Genomic DNA, 19,090 nt, shown 5'->3' with positions numbered 1-19,090 from the left:
CTTTTTTTTTTTTTTTTTTTTTTTTTTTTTGAGACTGAGTCTGGCTCTGTCACCCAGGCTGGAGTGCAGTGGCGCGATCTCGGCTCACTGCAAGCTCCGCCTCCCGGGTTTACGCCATTCTCCTGCCTCAGCCTCCCGAGTAGCTGGGACTACAGGCGCCCGCCACCTCGCCCGGCTAGTTTTTTGTATTTTTTAGTAGAGACGGGGTTTCACCGTGTTAGCCAGGATGGTCTCGATCTCCTGACCTCGTGATCCGCCCGTCTCGGCCTCCCAAAGTGCTGGGATTACAGGCTTGAGCCACCGCGCCCGGCCCTCTCTTTCATCTTTTAACACTGAAACTCTGTACCTACTAAATACTAATTCTCTGTCCACCCTCTCACAGGCCTTGGTAATCACTGTTCTACTTTCTGTTTCTACGATTTCAGCTACTTTAGATATTTCATATTGAGGCAGGAAATTAAAGAAAAATAAAATTAAGAAGAAAGAGAAATAAGTTTTCCTGCATTAGGCTGACTTGTCCCGGAGGCAGCAACAGGCACAGCCCAGACCCAGGAAAAGTCTTGATAATATTATCTAATGTGCTCTGGAGACTCTCGCAGCACTCCCTCAACACAGGGAGAAGAAAAAAACAAATTTTCCTTTGTTTTATGGAATGAGTTTATAGATTCCTGTTCTAACTAGTGACTTCAAGTATTCTGTTTTATCTAAGAAGTACAATAAAGGTCATGAGAAGCCTGAGTAGGCCTGAACTACAGCTCCATGGGCACCACAGTGAAGGTTATGGGATAAGCCCGTGCCTAGGCAAACCTAGATAATGGACATCTAGGCTGCATAGCAATAGTTATGTGCAATTCTGAGTTTTGAACCTGTTACAATTTGATTAACTGTCTTTGTCCTGCCTCTGTATCCCTGCTTTCATGCCACTGTAAGCTTGCTTCAAGCTAGCCCACCCCCTTTTGTGAGGTATGTATAAAAGCCAAGTGCTGTCTTTGTTCTGGGCCCCGTCTTTGGACGTGAGTCTGCTGGGCCTGAGTGCACTCAATAAAAGATTCTCCTATTTAAACCCAAGGTCTCTCTCATCCTCCTAAAATCCCACAACATTTGCAACAAACCATATAGTATTTATCTTTTTGTGACTGATTTATTTTGCTTAGTATAATGTTCTTGAGGTTCACCTACCTTGTATTATGTGATAGGATTTCCTTCTTTCTTAAGGCTACGCAATACACTACTGTATGTATGTAACGTATTTTCTTTATTGACAAATAATTCCCATTTTGTTAATACATTCATCTGTTGATGGACATGTGGGCTGCTTCCACCTTTTAACTATTATAAATAATGCTGCAATAAACACAGGTATACAGGTATCTTTTTGAAATCCTGTTTTGAATTCTTTAGGTGTTATATGCCCAGCAGTGGCAGTGGGATTGCTGGATCATATACTAATTCTTTTTTATTATTCTGAGGAACCTCCATACTATTTTCCATAATAGCGATACCATTTTACATTCCTACCAACAGTGAACATGGGTTCCAATTTCCTTGCATCCTTACGAACATTTGCTATTTTCTGTTTTTTTGATAGTGGTCATCCTAACAGGAGTGAGCGATAACTCACTGTGGTTTTGATTTGCATCTCTCTTATGATTACAGAGAGTGGACATCTTTTTATATGTTTGGTATGGCATTTGTGTATCTTCTACTGTCTATTCAAGTCCTTTGCTCATTTTAAAATGTTATGTGTTTTTAAAAATAAGTTGTTTGGGTTTTTTTTTTGCTGTTGAGTTGTATAAGTTCTTTATATATTCTGAATACTAATCCCTTATCAGATCTATGATTTGCAAATATTTTCTCCCATTCTGTAAAATGCCTATTCACACTCTTAATTGTTTACTTTGGCATGCAGAAGTTTTCAAGTTTGATGTAGTTTCATTGGTCTATTTTTGATTTTGTTGTCTGTGTTTTTGGTGTCATATCTGAGAAATCACTGCCAAGTTCAATGTCCTGAAGGTTTCTCCTTATGTTTTCTTCTGGGAGTTTTAAGGTCTTACATGTATGTTGCCAACGCTTTTTGAGTTAACTTTTGTATAAAGAAAGGGTCTACCTTTATTCTCTTAATTGTGGATATCCAGTTTTCCCAACACCATTTGTTGAAGAGACTATCCTTTTCCCATTGTGTAGTCTTGGCTATTGTCAAAAAATCATTTATTTTCTATATTCTTGATGTAAGCAGTTGAATCCGGACTATTTCCAAAATCCAGAATGGTTAGATTAGTTCCTTGACTCTTTTCTCTCCTTACCTAGGCTGTTCCATATTCCTCTAAGAGGTAAGGCTTGACAGCTAGGTAGTAATGTCTTGTGTTCTACATGCTTTTATGTCAGAAAAAGGGGCCCATGGACAAACATAAATAAATGTGATTTTATTGTAATTTTTAAAAAGTTTGGGCTGGGCGCGGTGGCTCATGCCTGTAATCCCAGCACTCTGGGAGGCCGAGGTGGGCAGATCATGAGGTCAGGAGATCGAGACCATCCTGGTGAACATGGTGAAACCCCATCTTTACTGAAAATACAAAAAAATTAGCTGGGCGTGGTGGCGGGCGCCTGTAGTCCCAGCTTCTAGGGAGGCTGAGGCAGGAGAATGGCGTTAACCCGGGAGGCAGCGGGGCTTGCAGTGAGTGGAGATCACGCCACTGCACTCCAGCCTGGGCGACAGAGCGAGACTCCGTCTCAAAAAAAAAAAAAAAAGTTTGTATTGATGGTCTCACTGTCTTTGCTATAGCCTTCTGGAATGGCTTTAAGGTTGTCTCTGTTTGGGGACTGAGACAAGATGCTTCACTTCTAAAACTATCAGCCTTAGGTATTTATTTATAATCCTGTTTCTAAGTTGCTAATATCTTTTCCAAAAAGTAACAATTACTTTACAAATCTATATATACAGCAACCTAATAGTTGCATCAAAGTACTTTACACAAGAAAGTTTTAAAAAAAGAAAAGGAATTTTTGTTTAATCATGAGGCTATATTCTCATCAGAACGAAATGGAAACACACTAACACTGACCCCCATATACACACACACTCACACACAACCCAATCCCATTACCTTCAATATTGATCTGTAGGGATTCTTTATTGCTTGTCCAGGCTTCCTCGGGAACTGTCCTCTTCCTATGGATCTCCTCTTTCTGTGTAATGGCTTTAGTGTCTGGCGAGTTCTTAATTTCTGGGTCTCCTACTTGAGCTGAGTGCTCTGCAGCAGCAGCAGCACTGGAATCTACGAAAGGGACATTAACACACTATACAGACAGGAACTGGACATAAAATATTTTTAAATGTCTCTCAAGTATGTATTATGTGAAAGGCTTTCTTAGTGATATTGAATAAAAAAGATGACTCAGAAATGCGTTTAGAAAATAATTGAAAATTGGGGCAAAAAATCACATACGTAAACAGATACACCATAAGAAAGAGTCAGAAAAAGAGGTATCGGTATTCAAAGAAAGAAAAACTAATTGCAGGTGGGAGTACTACAGAACTCTAGACAATTGATTTTGGCATTAGAAGAGAGCTAAGATGGGATACACATTGAGATGGAAAAAAAGGAGGTGACTATATAACAGAAGAATGGTGTCAGGAAAGTAACAACATCTAAGAAACAGAGCAAGTATATAGCATTAGATTATATAATTTATAAGGAAAAGAGGTGAGAACTAGTGTTAGAAAGTTGTTTGGGAGTGGATTCTACAGCTCTGGAAGACAGTGCTAAAAGAGTTTAGATTTTATCCTTACGGGCAATGAAAACTAAAGTTTTTGATTACAAGATTAACATGATCAAAATTGTTTTTGGAACATTCATTTAGTAATAGTAAAATGGGGTAAAATTCAGAAGTGATGCCCAGAATACAATCTAACCTTTTTAAACAAGCAACACCTAAAGAAGAGAAGCAGCTAATTATGTTCTAAAATGTTTTAGTTTACAACTGTGGCGGAAACTATTAATACTATCTGTCCTCTAATATGCATTTTCCTTTTCCTCTAAACAGAACCCTAACTTTAGCTGGGCACATTGTTATTAGAATAACAACTCAATTTCCCAGCTTCCCTGGTACATGTGACCATGTGTCTAAGTCTGGCCAATAGAATGCAAAAACAATGGTACATATAGCTTCTGAGAAGTATCCTTAAAGGAAGGAATGAGATTTTTCTTTTCCTTTCTTCCTGCTGGTTGCAATATGGGCTGATGGCTACAGCTTAAGAATGAAGGCCAAAAATGTCAGAGTAACAAGAGAGCAACAGCTTTGTTCCGATACTCTGGAGTACCAGGTCAACTCTGGATGCTTACCTCTGGATTTTTACAAGAGAGAGAAAGTTTTCTGTTTTCTTTAAGCCTATGTTATTTTGCTTTTGTTTTCCTCTCTCAGAGCCAAAACTAATCCTAATGTAAATACACTATGAGGGTTATTTAAATCAGCATAATCCCTCTGAAGTAAAGTAACTGATAGGGAGGAAGTAAACAAGCTGAATTCCTAAATAAAGGATCATGTACAAAAATGGTATTAGTGGGTCCGTGTCTCACAGAATTGAGAGATTTTTACCATCACAGGCAAAAAGTCCATTAAATGAATTTCTGGAAATTAGATTAATTTGTTTACTATATCCAAAAGATCTCCAGAAATATCTCAAAGAACTTTAAATATGTCCATTTTACCTGCCAAAGTATATAATAAATACAGCTAAACATACTTTAACTATTTCATATATACGCAAGATAGAAGAGAGTTGAAGACAGCAAGAAGAAAATAGAGAATATATTTCTGTTTCTGTTCTTAAGAGAACAGTCTCATTTTAGAAGACCAGAAGAAAATTATATGCAGAAAATCCAGTTTAGCTACCTGCAGTATCTTTCTGCAAAGATTCTTTTTCTTTAGCCTGGGCAGCCTCAGTCACTGCCCTTGTACTGTGGATTTCTTTCTGTTTTTTGTCTGACAGGTTCTCATCCCCAGTGATTAGCACTTGAACTGAGGCATCTGGAATAATGACATCATTTGATTTCAGAAAAGGAAAGATAATAAACACAATAGACAAGTAATCCTCGCCCCAAATTACAAACAAACCCCCAAATTCATGTATATATTAGGAAAAAAGTACCTCTTAGGCTCCATCTGTGTAAAAACTGTGACATGAATTGAAAATTTTTTCGTATTTTACTGTGTAAAACAACAGTTTAAATAAAATAACATTCTACAGCCGGGCGCGGTGGCTCACACCTGTAATCCCAGCACTTTGGGAGGCTGAGGTGGGTGGAACGCTTGAGGTCAGGAGTTCGAAACCACCCTGGCCAACATGGTGAAACCCCAACTCTACTAAAAATACAAAAACTAGCAGGCGTCGTGGTGCACACCTGTAGTCCCAGCTACTCAGGAGGCTGATGCAGAGAATCACTTGAACCCAGGAAACGGAGGTTGCAGTGAGCCGAGATCGTGTCACTGCACTCCAACCTGGGTGACAGAGTGAGACTGTCTCAATAAAATAAAATAAAATAAAAAACATTCTCAATAAAATCTGTTCCTTGATGGTTTGATGCAACATTAAAAAAAGCAAAAAAAGGAAAGATCAGGTATGTTTTTTCAAAGGAAAAAATATGTGAACAATGCTTTCAAGTTATTTGCCCTATTCAAAGTGTTTACCACTTACGGAGTCAATTTTTATATTTCATATAATCCAAGAAAAACACTTTTATCATCTAGATTTTATATACAGCATTCTCATATAATTTTAAAAAAATTTCATGCAGTTATAGCCTTTTAAACTTATCTAATACTATTTCTCTTTTCCTTTCTGTTTTTCTTGATCATTTTTGATTTTTATCTGTAAGTATATTTTTCAACAAAGAAATCAGAAAGGGAATAGAGATTGCTAAAAATGCAAAGAACTAGTTAACTCTTGCTACCTCTTTTAAATTCACACATTTTTCTTACTTCTATTACTTTGATCCTCCTAATCTCTTTTATCTAAATGTCTTCTGAAATTTTTAGATCATTAAAAAATGTTTTAATGTTAAAAAAAAAGTTTTAATGTTAATAAAATATTTCAGGCATACCAAAAGTATAGGCCACAAAATGAACACCGAAGCATTTACCATAGGGCTTAAGAAATATTACGAATATAATGTTCCTTGTGTAAGCTGTTCCCAGTGATGCCATTCCCACTTCTCAGCAGCAGCCTTTATACCAAATTTAGAGTTTATCAATATCAAGGATGTTTTGTAATTCTTTACTACGTTGCATATATTAATAAACAATGTACAGCATTGTTTTACAAGTCTTTAAACCTTATATGAAGGGTACAATACTGTCTGTACCTTTACGCACCATGCCTTTTTCACTTAATATTATGATTTTGAGATTTAGTCAATTAATGTATGTCTCTGATTCTCAATGTTATGTATTATTCTATTGTATTAATATATATGAATATGCTTCTGTTGATCAACTTAAGGCTATTTCCTATTTGAAAAGCACTGCAATGAACATTCCTGTGAAATGTCTTTGCAGGTAGCATGCATTATAAATATCTTCTCCCAGGCTGTTTCATGTCTTTTCATTGTTTGATATCATTTATGCAAAAAAGTTTTCATTTTAATAATGGCATATTTATTATATTTTTCCTTTAGGGTAGGTGCTTCGTGTGTCCTGTTTAAGAAATCTTCCATTATCACATGGTCATAAGGACAGACCATCTAAATTCTAAAAATGTAGTTATCCCATTTACTTTTAATATGCCTGGCATACTATACATTTCTGTTTAGTGTGCAGCAGTGATTTATCTGATTTTATTTTTTCCAGATATATATTCACTGGTTTATTGAATAGTTCCTCTTCATCCTTTCTCCACAGATTGTTATGCTATCTCTGTGTATGTTAAGTTTCCACATTCATGGATATGTTTCTGGGTCACCATTCTGTTTCATTTTTCTTTGTTTATTCCTTTGCAAATGATGTCTTAAACAAGCTACACATGTAATAAGTCTTGATGTGTGGTATGGCAAGATCCCTTATCTTATTCTTTAAATACACTTTTTTTGATTTTCCATAAATATTTTAGAATCAGCCTGTCAAGTTCCACAAAAAAATCCTACCGGAATTCTGAGTAGCAATGCATTTAATTTAGAAATTAATTTGGTGACATCTTTATTATCATAATTGTATAATTTTCCAACTATTTAGGTCTTAATATATTTCAATGTAGTTTTATAATTTTCTCTTAAAATAGTTCTACATGCCCTTTTAGATTCATTTCTAAGTACCATATTGCTTTTTAAAAGATCTTTTTAATTGTACAGTGGAAAATATGGGGGAAAATGTGCACATATAGAGCTCAATGAATTACAAAAACCAAGTGTATATAACCTTATCCAGGTTAGGAAATAAAATCTGGCTAGAAACTTACATGCTCCCCTCATTCTTCCTTCCATCTCCCCCATGCTGAGGGTAACACCTGATTTTAAATATAACAAATTGGTTTTGAATATTCTTCAACTTTTTATAAATGGAATAATATAGCACATACTCTTTTGTGACTTGCTTTCTTCTCTCAAGTTGTTTGCAAGATTCATTAAGTGGTGTCACATATATTTACCTTCACTTATCTCACTTGCTAATCAGTATTCAATAACGTTAGTATGCCACAATTTATCCATTCTACTGGATAAATACTTGGCATTTGGGTAGTTTCCAGTTTGGAGCTATTACAAACACTGCTGTGAAGAATATTTGTGTATATTTCTCTTGGTGCTTGTATGCATCCCTATCTGTTGAGTATAGAGTTAGGAACAGAACAGCTATGTCATAGGTTCTGCTTTTGTGGAACTTAGTAGATAATGTCAAACTGCTTTTCAAAGTCATTATACCAATCCACACTCTCACAGCAGTGAATTAGTTCTGCTTGTTCTACTGCATTCTTACCAATACGGTATTGTCTTTTTCATTTCAGCCAGACGTCTTAGTAGGTACATGGAGCTATCTTACTGTGATTTTAATTTACATTTCCCTGTTGATTAATGAAGTGAAATATTTTGCACATGTTAATTGGCTGTTAGATATTCTCTTTTGTAAAGTATCTATCAAAGTCTTTTGCCCATTTTTCTATTGGGCTGAATTCCTTTTTCATATTGATTTGTAGGCATTCTTTTTATATTCTGGGTATAAGCCTTTTTGAGTTGGAGTCTCGCTCTGTCACTCAGGCTGGAGTACAGTGGCGCGATCTTGGCTCACTGCAAGCTCTGCCTCCTGGGTTCACACCATTCTCCTGCCTCAGCCTCCCGAGTAGCTGGGACTACAGGTGGCTGCTGCCATGCCTGGCTAATTTTTTTTTTTTTTTTTTTGTATTTTTGTATTTTTAGTAGAGACGGGGTTTCACCATGTTAGCCAGGATGGTCTCGATCTCCTGACCTCGTGATCCACCCGCCTCTTCTTCCCAAAGTGCTGGAATTACAGGCATGAGCCACTGTGCCCAGCCAGATATGTCTTTTGTGGGACACAAGTATCACAAATACCTTCCTCACCCTGTGGCTTGCATTTTACTCTCTTATTTGTTGTTTATAAATATTTTTTAAATTTTATTTTATACATTTTTAATTATTAGGCAGTCTCCCGAACCAGAATAGGTTCAGAGAGACTCTTAGACCTTCTCATTTTCCTGTAATCCCAGCACTCTGAGAGGCCGAGGCCGGCGGATCACGAGGTCAGGAGATTGAGACCATCCTGGCTAACATGGTGAAACTCCGTCTCTACTAAAAATACAAAAAGAAAAAAACAAAATTAGCTGGGCGTGGTGGCAGGCACCTGTAGTCCCAGCTACTCGGGAGGCTGAGGCAGGAGAATGGCATGAACCCAGGAAGCAGAGCTTGCAGTGAGCAAAGATCATGCCACTGCATTCCAGCCTGGGCGGCAGATCAAGACTCCATCTCAGAAAAAGAAAAAAAAAAAAGAATTTCTGATTTTAATGTGCCATATTTGTCAGTATTTTCTTTTATGGGTTTTTTTTTGGTGGGGAGTGGGGCGTGGGATCCAGTTTAATGAATGTTTTCCTATCCCCGGATTAATACTCCTCCATTTTCTTGTAGATCTATCAATCATTCATCTATCTATGCCCTTTTATATTTAGACCTACAATCCATTTTGAAATCATTTTTATTTATAATGTGAGCAAGGAAGTCAATGCTCTTTTTTTTTCCAATATGAATATCTAACTTATTCTGCACCATTTTACCCCAAAAATAATTCTCACCCCACTATATTTAGTACCTTTAACATAAATCAGGTATTCATATACAGGTAAATTTGTTCCGGGAATATTTTGTTCTATGGTCAGTTTGTTCATCCTTGTGCCAATATCACACTGTCTTAATTACTTAAGCTTCAGCTTTATAATTACTACAGCTTTAGCTTTATAATAAGTTTTGATACCTGGTAGTGTAAATCCTTTAGATTTGTTCTTCAAGATTCCCTTGGCCATTCTTGGCATTCTGTATTTCCTTATCAATTTTAGAATAAGCTTGCTGGTTTCTGAGAAAAAAAAAAAACCTGCAGGGATTTTGATTGGATTTTTCTTATTTTTTAATATGTATATTTAAGTGTGTAACTTTACCCCTAAATATCACTTTGGCTCTCTTCTAAAAAATTTTGATATTAAAATTTTGTTATCCCTCAGTTCTAAATATATTGTAATCTCCATTATGATTTATCTCTTTAACTTCTGAGTTATTTAGAATTACATTATATAATTTTCAAATAGATGAATGGTGTATTAGTTTCCTAGGGCTGCCATAACAAATTACTACTGAGCAGGTTAGACCAAAGAAATTTAATCTCTGACAGATCTGGAAGTTAAAGTCTGTAATCACAGTGTCAGCTAGGCCATGCCCCTTGAGAAGGCTCCAAGTGGGAATTCTTCCTTGTCTCTCCCAGCTTGTAATGGCCCATGGCATTCTCTGGCTTGTGACAGCCGAACTTCAATTTCTGCCTCTGTCCTCAATAGTCCTCTCTCCTCTTTTTATAAGGAAAATAGTCACTAGATTTAGGACTCATCTTAAATCCAGATGATTTAATCTTGAGATCTTTAATGACATCTGCAAAGACTCTATTTCTAAATAAGGTCACATTCTTAAGTTCCAGGTGGACGTGAATTTTGGGAGAATACCACTCAATCTGTTATAGACAGATTTTTCTTTTATTTCATTATTCCATATTTTTATTGTTGAGTTCTAATTTAGCTACAGTGTGGTCAGTGAAGCTGGTCTGTCTGCACATCAATTCTTTGAAACCAACAAATTCATCAAATTTTCTGTGTTCTTTTAAAAATGGAAAATCATCTATTATAAGTCAAACTTCATTATTCAAATACTTTCTCTCTTTTTTTTTTTTTTTTTGAGAGAGAGTCTCGCTCTGTTGCCCAGGCTGGAGTGCAGTGTCGTGATCTCAGCTCACTGCAAGCTCCACCTCCCAGGTTCACCCCATTCTCCTGCATCAGCCTCCTCAGTAGCTGGGACTACAGGTGCCTGCCACCACACTCGGCTAATTTTTTTTTTGTATTTTTAGTAGAGACGGGGTTTCCCCATGTTAGCCAGGATGGTCTCGATCTCCTGACCTCGTGGTCCACCCGCCTTGGCCTCCCAAAGTGCTGGGATTACAGGTGTGAGCCACCGTGCCTGGCTCTACTTTCTCTCTTTACTTTCTGATCTTTCACATTTCTGAAATGTATTGTTGAATTTACCTACACGTTCCTGTAATTTTCCTGAATATGTTTGAGAATATACATATAAGCTCACAATTTTATCTTTCCTGGTATATTTGACCCTTTTATTACTATGAGATAAAACTGTTGTATCTACCTTTAATTTTTTTTTTGTCCTGGAATTCTATTTTGTCTATATTAACACTAGCTTTTCTTTAGTCAATATTTGCCAAATGTACTTTTTTTCTTACTTTTTTGAGCTGAAGGACAATATAAATTCTGATTTAATAAAAATAATGTATATGTTTTAAAAGTCAAATAGTTTCATGAAGCTTATAAGAAAAGTCAGCAGTTCCCTCTCCAGGGATCTCCAGATTCCCAATTTCTAAAGGCTACCATTTTCAACTCCTTTAGCCATTTATTCTAGGATCAATATCCTTATTTCCTAATAACATGCTTTATACTACCATATCATTTTATATTCCAGAAATTATCTATTGATTTCCTTCTAAGATCAATTACAATCTCATATCTTTCAGTTCTGGGATTTATTCTTATACTATATACTAAGATCAATTATGGATTTATCTCATTACAAAACCCTCCTACCCATACATATCTTTTCATGCTATCTTCTGAAAAGTTTTAGCCCTATATTAATGTTCAGTGTTTATATGTCACATAAATAATGGTCAGAGTGATTAAATCAATATTCAATTAAATCGATATTTAGTGTTTACATGATTGTTTACATAATTATTATTCACAGCTAAGCCAGCTAGTATACTGTAATTACATTTATTTTCTATTACAAATTTATGCTTTTCCTGAAGAGTTAATAACTGCTTTGTTTTTGCATTTTCTGAGTTTCTAAGACTGAAAACCTCCTCTAAGTACAGTCAATCACATAAGGTATCCTATCAATTTGACTTTTTCCTTGCAGGCTTCAATCTGAATGGGTTCTAGGCCTTGTGTACCACCACCACAGTGAGAATTCGTTTCCCGTTTCCTGTGTTGGCCCCCTCCATTTCCTCAATCCCATGTTTTCTTTCTTTTCTTCTTTTTTAACTTAAATAAACTCCCTTGTTTTAGTGAAATAATTTTCTCTCAGAATTCTAAGGTATTATTCCTTTGGTTTCTAACTCTGTTTATCACTTTTGAGAAGTTTGATGCCAGTCTCTTTTCCATTTCTTTACATGGAATGTACGTTTTCTTTTTGGAAGCTGTTAGAATCTCTTTTCAAATCAGTTTTAAAATGTCCAGGTCATGTGCCTTGGTGTATATATTTATGTACATGGTAGTCCCTTTTAGTATGAAAACTCACATCTTTCAGTTCTGAAATTTATTCCTATACTAGTCCTTTGGTTCTTTCTTTTTTGCCTTCTCTATTGTCTTTACAGAATACCTGCTTTGGATGTTGAAACTTTTGGGACAATCTTGAATTTTAAAAAATATTTTCCCGTCTCTTTATGTTCTATTTTTGAAGAGATTTTCTCACTTTTATATTTCACCCCTTTGAGAATTTTACTTATGATATGATCTTCTATGAGCTCTTTTAGCTATTATATAGGTCTTTGTTCAGTTTCCCAGGCAGGCATTCTCTCCTCTATTCTTCTTCTTTAATTCTCTAAGGCAAGAGGTTCTGAGGCTAGGTTTCTCTCAAGGTGAAATGGCTACTAAGGACTAAGCCAGGAGGATGGCTTTTCCTTGGGATGTGAAATCTGTAAGTAGACCAACAGATGGGAGATTGTAGGGGTCCTCAGATAATTGAGACTGACTTTATTTCAAACATATCATCTTTACCAAATGAAGCCTGGGAGTGAGGTAAAGCCGGTAAGTTCTTTGTGCAGACTTCAGACACAGTTCACTTCTTTCCTGCCAACTTTTCCACATCTCCCCTCACCTAAAGTATCTGACACTGGGATCTTAGGGTTATCTGTTTCAACCAAACTGCCACTAGTATATGGATAGTGGAAAACATGTAAGGGATTCCCTGGTGCATGAAAGTTTTCATTTATGAACTATATTTTGTAAAATTATTTCTTTTTATTTACTTGGCAGTCTCAATGTTAGCTGGTAGATATGCTTCTCTTGTCTTATTTCAAAAAGCATTTATAAAAAGACTTCACTGTGTTTTGAAGTAGAACAAAATTATCTAAAAAAAGTGTGCTTTAATAAGCAGACCTCATTTATTTTTCTCACAAAGGCATTGATGCTATCACATGAAGTCATTAACACTATACCAAAACTAGAACATAGAGCCACCCTACGTTTAAAAACTGCCCTGGGATCAGTAGCACCTATTTGGCTAATAGTTATACACAGGAATAAAAAAGTATAAATATAACAAACACAGGCAATTATACATACAGAATTTTCAGTGGCTACTGGAGTTTTCATTTAATAAATATTATCATCTCTCAGCTACAAAAGTATAACGTCAGGGGTGCAGAAGAAAAAAAGCTTTTATAAAACAGTGGGGGCCAGGCACGGCGGCTCAAGCGTGTAATCCCAGCACTTTGGGAGGCTGAGGCAGGCAGATCATCTGAGGTCAGGAGTTCAAGACCAGCCTGGCCAACATGGTGAAACCCCACCTCTGCTAAAAATACAAAAAATTAGCTGGGTGTGGAGGCGGGTGCCTGTAATCCCAGCTACTCTGGAGGCTGAGGCAGGAGAATCACTTGAACCTGGGAGGTGGGGGTTGCAGTGAGCAGATATCACACCATCACACTCTACCCTGGGCAACAAGATTGAAACTCCATTTCAAAAAAAAAAAAAAAAAAGATTGAAACTCAAATACCCACAGTGACCAGACAGATAAGGTGGAAGAATGAAGCAGACTGAGTCTTAGAGCTGTGGGGATGGAAGCAAACAAGAGAATGGATGTCCTGCCTGCAGGGGGACAGCCATGGCTCAGCTGCAGCTGATTACCACCATGAATGAATGCAAGCCAAAGGGCAGCCAGATTTTCTGATTTTTCAAGGGAAATCAAAAATCTTAGTTTTAAATGTTGGCAGAAAATTTAAAAAATTTTAAAACAACATGGGGGCTGGATGCAGTGGTTCGTGCTTGTAATCTCAGCACTTTGAGAGGCTGAGGCAGGTAGACAGCTTGAGGCCAGGAGCTCAAGACCAGCCCAGGCAACATAGCGAGACCCTCATCACTACAAAAAAAACCTCATCACTACAAAAAAATTATTAGTCAGGCATAGTGGCGTGTGCCTCTGGCCCCAGCTACTTGGAAGGCTAAGGTGGGAGGATCACTGGAGCCCAGGAGTTCAATGCTGCAGTGAGCTATAATTGCATCACTGCACTCCAGCCTGGGTGACAGAGTGAGACTCTGTCTTTAAAAAAAATTAAAAAAAAAAAAATCATGTCAGCAACAGAATCCAGCCTATAAGACATTACTTTGTAATATCTGACAGAGATACACTAATGTGGCAATTTAATCAAGATTTTCTATGGATCTTAGTATCTAAAATATACTTGACTGGGTATTATTTCATTTCAAAAGCTGTATCATATTTTATTCCCCATTGTGAAAATGAAGTTTACAGTTTTCAAAAATCTCTGAAGCATAATAAAGGATTTTATGAAATTTTACCTTCTTATATATGCTCAATATAATGGCAAGGAGAAAAGCTTGTATAACGAAACAGAAAAAAAGGATAAAGATTAGACAGTAATCTCACTTAGGATGAAAAGGGGAGAAAATGCCACAAAGTTTACAAAGCCAATCCAGTTACCTGCATTTTCATTCCGCAAGGGTTTTTCTCCCACTGGCAAGGATGCCTTAGTCACTACCCTCTTACTGTAGATTCCTTCTTTATGTTTAATGTTAACAGTGGCTGAGAGATCATCATCTCTTGTGCCTAGCACCTGAGCTGGGAAGTCTGGAGCAACCGCATCATTGGATCCTAAAGAAAAATGGGAAAGTAATACAAAACACAAATAGTGACATGAAATTGAGAAAGACTTTTTAAAAATTTGCCTCTCAGACCAGTTCTATGAAAAAAGCACTACAGGCCAGGCACGATGGCTCATGCCTGTAATCCCAGCACTTTGGAAGGCAGAGGCGGGTGGAGTTCAAGACCAGCCTGGCCAAGATGGTGAAACCCCATCTCTACTAAAAATACAAAAATTAGCCAGGTGTGGTGGCAGGTGCGTGTGACCCCAGCTACTTGGGAGGCTGAGGCAGAAGAATCGCTTGAACCTGGGAGGCTGAGATTGCAGTGAGCAGAGATCGTGCCACTGTACTGCAGCTTGGATGACAGAGTGAGACCTGGTCTCAAAAAAAAAAAACCAAACAAACAAAAAACAAGAAACAAATGAACAAAAGAACAAAAAAAACAAAAAAAAACACTACAATGGGTAGGATAATCAGAAGGAAATGTCAGTCAAACTGAAGTTGTAAGCTATGTAATATAAATTCTAATAATACAAGGCAGAGATGCAAATTATATAAGAGAAGATATAAAATGGAGAATCAGTTCAGGAGAGAGAATATTTTCAGTTCACGATGGTTTTGGCGGAAGGAGAAAATGGATTGTACCTTGGAAAAAAGTAGTTTTTGATATAGAAAGGAAGGAAGAAAGGCATTTTAGGCAGAAGTTATAGCATAAGCAAAGACAAGAAGCATTTAAGAATGGCGGACACTTTATGGTCAGGCTGGATTGCAGAATACATTAAGGAGAGTGGTAGAAGGTATTTAAAAATAGTTGTTTGGGACAAAATTCAGCAGTGCATGGGATCCCAAGCTGAAGAGTATAAACGTTATTGTATATGAAATGCAACATAATGGAAGATTTTTAAATGAAATAATAATATATTTAGCTATGTTTCCAGAAGATTAATCTGACAATACAAAAGACAAAACTGAAAGGAAAATGACAGATAAGTAAAAGACTTGAAAGTATTTAATTCTTTTAAAATATATTTCAATATTCCTACATTCCTTGATATAATAAATTAATCTATAAACCATGCCACATCTAACAGGCAAAAGAACATTTCTGGACATATAAAGGCTTATACTAATTTTCTGTGAGATGATTTTTCTTTCTAAGATCCTGTATTTCCTGAGCTCCTAGTATGTGTATGGCAATAAGAGCTGGGTAAGTACCTGTATCATTAGTACAGCGCACAATAAGCCATGAAGAGTTTTGCAGGACAGATTGCAAGGAAAACACCACCTTCTGGGCCAAATAGATTATATTGGGCTCCTCTCAACTTCTGTAAAATCACTTTCTCCTATCTGCCTCTTACCTCTCCGGAAACTTATTTTTTATCTTTTCCTCTACCAAATCTCTCAATGCTAGAGTTCCTCAAGGAGTCAGAACTGGCCTCTCTTCCCTTCCTAGGTAAACTTATCGACCACCAGGGTATATGCTGATGACCAACAAATAATGTACCATTGGCCAAGACCTTTCTTCTGAGCATCCGACTCCAGCATTCAGCGACACAGCTAGCTCTTACAGCACTTTTATGGAAATTAGAAAAATGTCTCTTCCTCAAATAAAAATGTTTAAGTTACTATATATTGTAGTACAACACAAACTACTGTAAATGGTGGTCATTCTCTTCACAAATTCTCCCAGGGAGTACACACCAGCAGCAGCATGCACACGCACAGTCTGCACCACCACCCCTTGTTTTCCAAGAGAGATGATCCCTCAAGTTCAGAGTTAGGTGGGGAACAATTATGTCCCTGAGAGCAGTGGGTGAATGAGCAAGAGAATCAACCTCAGAGGAGGTGAGAGGCAGCTGAGAGAGTGCAGCTACACATGTGTGCGTGTCAGTGAATGTAAATATACTTATTTTCCTGTACCTGTGCATAGCTACAGTATGTGTGAGTATAGATTTATGTTTGGGGCAGCACAAGAGTTAACATTGCTGCTCCAGAACTCTAACTAAAGATCTGGAATATTCATGCCCATCTGTGTGCTTTCAAAAAAGTATATATTTATAATGGGAACAGTGCCTCTTATAGGTGGCACTATTACCTTAACATGTGTAAATTAACTCTGCCTACATTCGATTGTAGACCCAACATCTCTATGTGGATGTATAACAGGAATCTCATTTTTAACATGTCCAAAGCAGACATTTTGATCATCTTCCCCAAATCTGCTTTTTCCTCAATCTCCACCTCAGTAAATGGCACCTCTATTCACCTAGTTGCTCACTCCAGACATTTTTTTCACGCTCTTCTCCCTCACTCTCCATACTCTTATTACCAAATCTAGGAGAAACTATTTCTAAAAGGAAGTTGACTGTCCATTTCTCCCTATCTATAGATAACACTGTGATACTGATGCTACCATCTCTGGTACTGTCTACAGCAACAGCCTTCTAACTAACTGGTGTCTCTACTTGCACTCTAACCCACCCCACCATGGCTCTCTGCCTTCCCATCTATAAACCATTTCTCCATATAGTGGCAAGAATAAACTTTACAAGTGTAAATCAAACCATAATTGCGGTAGTACTAGAATAAAATCCAAACACTTTAATACAGTTGATAAGATCCTGCATGATCTTGAACCTACCTGTCTTCAACCATATCTACCCATCACTATGCTCTACCCTGTTAAATACAATTTATGGGAGTCCATTGTTTTAGACTGAGCTCCTGCACTAGGCCCCAACAGACCAAACCGAAATGTAGTCACTTGTACTAAATGCCATACAATCCAACTGAAACTTTAAGGAAGAAGGAAAGTTCCACAATGGACCGAAGTTTTCTAAAAACGAGAGATCCACAGCAACTAACTGAAAAACGGGCCAGTCACCCTGAGCTGGCGTAACAAGGAACTTATCTCTGCTTTAATCTTTACCAGGAAAGTAACCTGATGTTAATCAATATGCTTTTTTTTGGTATTACCGATGATCCACCACTTACAATGGAGTTACGTCCTGGTAAGTCCATCATAGGTTGAAAATATTGTTAGTCAAAAACATATTTCATGCCCCTAACCTATCATAGCTTAGCCCAGCCTACTTTAAACATACTCAGAACACTTACAATAGCTTACATGTAGGCAAAATCATCTAACACAAAGCCTATTTTATAATACAGTGTCAAATAGTTCATATAGTTTATTAAATGCCATACTGAAGTATGGTTTCTACTAAATGTGTATCACTTCCATACCATCATAAAGTCAAAAAATAGTTAAGTGGAACCACTGTAAACTGGGAACTGTCTGTATTATGTTTCCTTGTTCCTGGTCTGGCTACGTTATCAGAACCAACTGCTCTCCCATGCCCAGTGCACCTTTTTCTATATTATAGAATGAGATGTTGCCTGATTCATGAATCACTACAAAAACCAATTAGATCTTCAAATTTATTGAAATTTCAACCCATGCTGCCTTCTTTCCATTTGTCACATGCATCAAGCTCTTTTCTGCTTCATGGGCTTTCCTAATCTTGTTCCCTCTCGCCAGAACATTCTCACACTCCACTCTTTGCCTACCTAATTCATCCTCATCCTCTAGAGTTCAGCTTAAAAGTTTCTTCCTGGAAAAGACCTTCAAAAGTTCGTAAAACAAAACTGGGTCTACTTGTTTATCTTGGAACTCTTCTTTATTTTCTTAGCATTTATCACTTGTAATTATGTACTTATTTATGGTCGAATATCTATCATCCAATGTGAACATAAACTCCATTATAGTTTATTTTGAGCAATACTGAAATTGTAACACCTACCACAGTATATCTGTCTGGAACACAGTAACATCTTTAATACCTATTGTTTGAATAAACAAATGAACATGAGCTGACAGCTTTCTATCATTTAAAAAAAAAAATCAACCTGATCGTTGTAGAAAATTCAGGAAAGTATGAAGGAAACAATAAAAGAAAACCCAACTAAATCTGGGTTATATATCCTACTAAGTGAACATATACAAGGATCATACCATATACAGGCTCATTACTATTTTTTCACTAAAGTAGAGATATATTTTAAATGGAATTTAGGGTTTAAAGTCAGCATATGAGGTGAAAACCTTGCCATAGAGGGTCAAAATCACCCTTAGGAAGGCATATGTTGAAACTGACATCGTGCCTGCTCAAGAAACCCACCAGAGTCATTTTTGCCTCCAGGCTTGCAACTTATCGCTGCACCTGAATCTGAGCACCTGATGAAGTACCAAAAAGACATTTCTTCAAACTCTAGAATCATACCCAGACAAGCAAGGTAAGATGCTTACACTATAAAAGGCAAACGAGGACTACAATGAACTTTGAGAATGAAGTTTTCCATCTTTCATTACATATTCTTCCTTAGTCATACGTTCATAAAGGGTAGAGTGCATGCACAAAACACCTGTACTTTTAAAATTCTCTTCTT

The 19,090-nt window shown here is 37.0% G+C and overlaps 1 protein-coding gene and 1 long non-coding RNA gene across 8 annotated transcripts in view; one reads left to right on the top strand and one right to left on the bottom strand.

Annotated features, from left to right (window-relative positions):
* The window catches only part of LOC105465444 (ALMS1 centrosome and basal body associated protein), a 222,632-nt gene that overhangs the window by 50,196 nt on the left and 153,346 nt on the right, over positions 1-19,090 (bottom strand). For 4 of the 6 annotated variants that reach the window (XM_071076913.1, XM_071076914.1, XM_071076916.1 and 1 more), the window contains 4 exons: positions 14,481-14,651; positions 9,469-9,567; positions 4,894-5,028; positions 3,105-3,275 (listed from right to left, as the gene is read on the bottom strand). In XM_071076913.1, coding sequence (XP_070933014.1) covers positions 3,105-3,275; positions 4,894-5,028; positions 9,469-9,567; positions 14,481-14,651 — 576 coding nt within the window. The remainder of the gene's footprint in view (positions 1-3,104; positions 3,276-4,893; positions 5,029-9,468; positions 9,568-14,480; positions 14,652-19,090) is intronic. The other 2 variants (XM_071076915.1, XM_071076918.1) reach the window with 1 other exon arrangement.
* The window catches only part of LOC139357899 (uncharacterized), a 97,400-nt gene that overhangs the window by 10,007 nt on the left and 68,303 nt on the right, over positions 1-19,090 (top strand). For both annotated transcript variants that reach the window (XR_011611903.1, XR_011611904.1), the window contains exon 2: positions 18,844-18,937. This is a non-coding gene — a long non-coding RNA (uncharacterized lncRNA). The remainder of the gene's footprint in view (positions 1-18,843; positions 18,938-19,090) is intronic.

Source organism: Macaca nemestrina, chromosome 13 (genome assembly GCF_043159975.1).
Source record: "Macaca nemestrina isolate mMacNem1 chromosome 13, mMacNem.hap1, whole genome shotgun sequence".
Taxonomy (NCBI): Eukaryota; Metazoa; Chordata; class Mammalia; order Primates; family Cercopithecidae; genus Macaca; species Macaca nemestrina.
Note: the sequence above shows the minus strand (reverse complement) of the source record. Positions and strands in the feature narration are given on the sequence as shown.